Here is a 3,448-nt window from a genome sequence, read left to right as displayed (position 1 = left end):
CTGAAATATCATACCTTGCCAAATGAAAAATGCTCTCTAACCATAGTTTCCCTAGCAGCTCAATAGGTATGCAAGGCATGCAGTTCATTTCCTGCCAAGGCTGAGAAAAACGGGTAAGTCTGAGATAATATTGCTAGTGTGCTTGAAAAAGATTTTAGTTGTTAACGTGGTAGTTTACTGCATATACATATTTCGACTCTTCCTCTCCTTGAAAATTTCCCAGGTACAACTTTTGGGCTGACTCCATTTTAGCTCTCAATGATGGAGGGCTCAATGGGAGGCAGAATAGGATTTTCCAGAGCGTTACAGTCATCAGTGAGGAACACCAAGTCCTGGAGAAACAAAAGAGAAGGCTAACATTTATAAGGAAGATAGCACAATGTTGAGAGGCTCAGGCTCTGATCCAGTTTTGCTCCTTGGGACAGGGTGGAGACAGAGGGGGCTAAAAGCAGAGACCATGTCCCTGTTGGCGCATCTTGACCTACCCTTCTGCAGTAGGAGATCATGATGGTGTACAGGCTCCGGGCTTTTTCCTTCAGCTCACTCACTTCAAGCACTCTCTCACATCTGGGGTAGGCCACAAAATCACGGAGTTTTGCCAACACACAGTAATTCTGCAAAGCATGCAAAAGAGGTATGTGTAACCCTGCACAAACACAGATTTATGTTTCTCGTCTACCACTTACAAAATTCTTACTGCCTCTGTGGGAACCTTGAATTCCTACCTCTATGTATGAGTAATTTATGTAACCTTCAGTTAGGAGAATTCACCATCAATATTTCATAACAAAGATGTTTGGTCCAAATAAGTGCTTGGAAAAGTGCATAGGTGCAGTTTTGTTCTGCCAGCTTCTTTCCCACATGCTTTAGGAGATAGCAGTGCCAATACAATCAAATTTGCTCCTGTAGTAGGTGGAGTTACCTACAGAATAGGCGCACTGTCTCCCTTTTAAGAGAGCACCTGATTTAGCTGGTGAACAGATTATCAACATCTCACAGACATGATTCCTCTGTTCCCGTACTATTGCCTTTTGGCAATACTGTGAGCACCAGGCAAAATTTTTTCAGAGTAATTTTTACCTCGGACTTTGCGTTATCAAAATAAAGCACAGCCAACATGAATGTCACAACGCCCTTGCGAAGCAGGTAAATAAATATCCCAGCTCTTGCTTTAAAGCAAGGGAAACTGAGGCACTGGGCTCACATTGCTTGGTCTTTGCAATGACGTGAGACACTGGCAACTCTGGAATTGGAATCTGGAGAGTCCTGACTTGCAAGACTTCATGGTGTAGTTGCCTCTGGCAAAATGTGTCAGATATCTCTTACTTAGTCTGATATTTTCTACTTTTTAGTTACTCAGTGGAGCACTGGGAAAAGAAGCAAAATATGTTGGATATCCCAGGGCAGAACACTATGACATAAACTATGTGTGCAGGAGGCTATTTTGTCTTTGCTGGGAGATGTCTGTTCTGCTGTCTTTTCTCAGTATCACAGTTCCATATCTTCAGGCATACTTTTTCTTTCTGGATTCAAGAAGTGGCTATTTAAAACAGGAAAAGCCAGCAAGGTATTCCTGTACTTCTTTTTATTAAAACTGCAGTGCCAGAAGCCACTCATGACATAAAACGAAGTAGATTTATTAAATGAAGAAATTTTATTCTGCATTTCTTTTAAACTATTATTCAAAGGTTTTTTGCACATATTTAACTTCTGAAAACATTAAATTAATAATGTAGAAATGGTAATCACTTCAAAATATTGATTTCCTCATTTTTGAATTTTTAAAGAAGTAAAATCTCAGAAGCTCCATAGGGATTTTAATAAGGTTCAAAATGAGATTTTTTTTTTTTTGTCACTCATCTCTCTAGTTAATTAAGTTTTTTAAAATTCGTTTCAAACCACTCTTCTGGTGTACAATCTTAAGAGTTATCCTCTCTTTTCATTAGCTGTTTTTACTGCACAGCAGTAAGAAAGAAGTGTGAAAACTTACATGTATGTCCAAGTACAGCCTGGGCAGCATCTCCACACATGAGTCCTGCAAGAAAGAAGAAAGACCCATTGCAATTCTGTTTTGAGAGAAACTTGTGTCAAAAGCAAGCAACCTACAAGCGTCCTTGCAGGAGCAGTTTTTAGGTAGACTCACCACAGCTTTGGAGGTCTGTAACTCCTTAAAAGACTCCGTGATTTCTTTGCTCAGAGACAACACCCTCGAGTAGCAAGTTGGAGGGGCTGCGTTGGCTAACAGGGCAGCAGAGAGCAGAGCAATCAGGCTCAGCAGCATCTTCATTGTGAGGAGTTTGTCCAAGGAGGAGGAAGGGAGGAAAAAAATCACCGTTAGTGGTTAGGCAGCCACTGGTAAGAGTTAACGAGTAAGTTCGACAAGTCAGCCCCCAATTAAATAGTCTCCTGCATCAATGGGAAAAAAAAAAGCCTGGGGGTGGTCCGAGCAGCAGCTTGCTGCCGTTTTAAATTTCCTGCCAACCTATGAGTCAGAGCTGCTAGAGCTTTCCTGGCTGGAGCAGGGAAAGGAGGGAATGAGGGTGACAAAAACAAACACTACTGGCACTTTTCATTCCAGAAAGAAAACAACCTAGTGAGCATCTCAAGCAACCGACATACGTGTACGAAACAGCACAGGATTATCAAAGTGTTGTAGGCCTGATCCTGTACGTGCTTTGGCACATACGCCTCTTTCTTAAGAACGTAACGAACAGCTGTGTGACTGCATAGGCTGCAGACAGAGAGAAATCCTTCCAGGACTGGTGTCATATGTTGGTAGCATCAATCAGACTTGCTTATCATCCTTAGCAGGTCTGAAAGGTTATCGCTATAAAGGAAACCTCCCAGGTCTAGTATTATTTTCTCTTTTAACCTATGCAAATGCTCATAATTTCTTAATCAAAACAGTTTTGCTTGTTATGGCTGCTTGGGGAGACCTGTGTATTTACACATTTGTGGTCTCAAACAGAACGAATACATCTCTATATGGCTGTCATAAATGTATAAAAACTATTTTGCTTTCCAAGTTGAATTTATGAGGCTCTGTTCTTTTATTAGATGCCAGACAGAGCTGAGAAATCCAGATGCTGGGATGCAGGTGTGAGGCTGAACATATGTTGTTCTTACATGTTAATTGTCCTGTAAAATGGAGGTACCCTCGAATGAAGAACTGGTTATTTCACAAGTTATCCCCCCTTCCAACTCCCCCTCCCACCCGCCCTTTCAAATTCAAATTCTAGCTAGGTATTAACCAAAACAGTAAAGTGTCTGATGAAGTACTGCAACCCCCTGGCTTTGCAGTAGACCAGGAAGGTTCATCTGAAGGTGGGAGAAGGGGAAATGACTGAATGACACCTGCAAAAGAAAGGGGCTTCCCACCAGCCATTTTAGAGAGAAAATCAGTCTTGAAAACTAGTTTTGGGGAAAAAGAATTACTGTAAATGTTGCA

The 3,448-nt window shown here is 41.4% G+C and overlaps 1 protein-coding gene across 1 annotated transcript; it reads right to left on the bottom strand.

Annotated features, from left to right (window-relative positions):
* Positions 1–203: 203 nt before the first annotated feature.
* CYTL1 (cytokine-like 1) lies at positions 204–2,321 on the bottom strand. The gene is made up of 4 exons (XM_009572333.1): positions 2,144–2,321; positions 1,991–2,035; positions 486–614; positions 204–332 (listed from the first exon to the last, which is right to left on the bottom strand). The coding sequence occupies exons 1-4, from the start codon at positions 2,285–2,287 to the stop codon at positions 249–251; spliced, it is 402 nt and encodes a 133-aa protein (XP_009570628.1). The 5' UTR covers positions 2,288–2,321; the 3' UTR covers positions 204–248.
* Between the last annotated feature and the right edge of the window lie 1,127 nt (positions 2,322–3,448).

Source organism: Fulmarus glacialis, unplaced genomic scaffold (genome assembly GCF_000690835.1).
Source record: "Fulmarus glacialis isolate BGI_N327 unplaced genomic scaffold, ASM69083v1 Scaffold49612, whole genome shotgun sequence".
Lineage (NCBI taxonomy): Eukaryota > Metazoa > Chordata > Aves > Procellariiformes > Procellariidae > Fulmarus > Fulmarus glacialis.
This window is presented reverse-complemented; position numbering and strand designations above follow the sequence as displayed.

Coding starts and splice junctions, on each gene's coding strand:
- CYTL1 (XM_009572333.1), bottom strand. CDS start 2,287: ATGAAGATGCTGCTGAGCCTGATTGCTCTGCTCTCTGCTGCCCTGTTA. Junction 615..1,990: donor GGCTGTACTTGGACATACAT/GTAAGTTTTCAC, acceptor CATGCTTTGCAG/AATTACTGTGTGTTGGCAAA. Junction 333..485: donor TGATCTCCTACTGCAGAAGG/GTAGGTCAAGAT, acceptor TTGTTTCTCCAG/GACTTGGTGTTCCTCACTGA.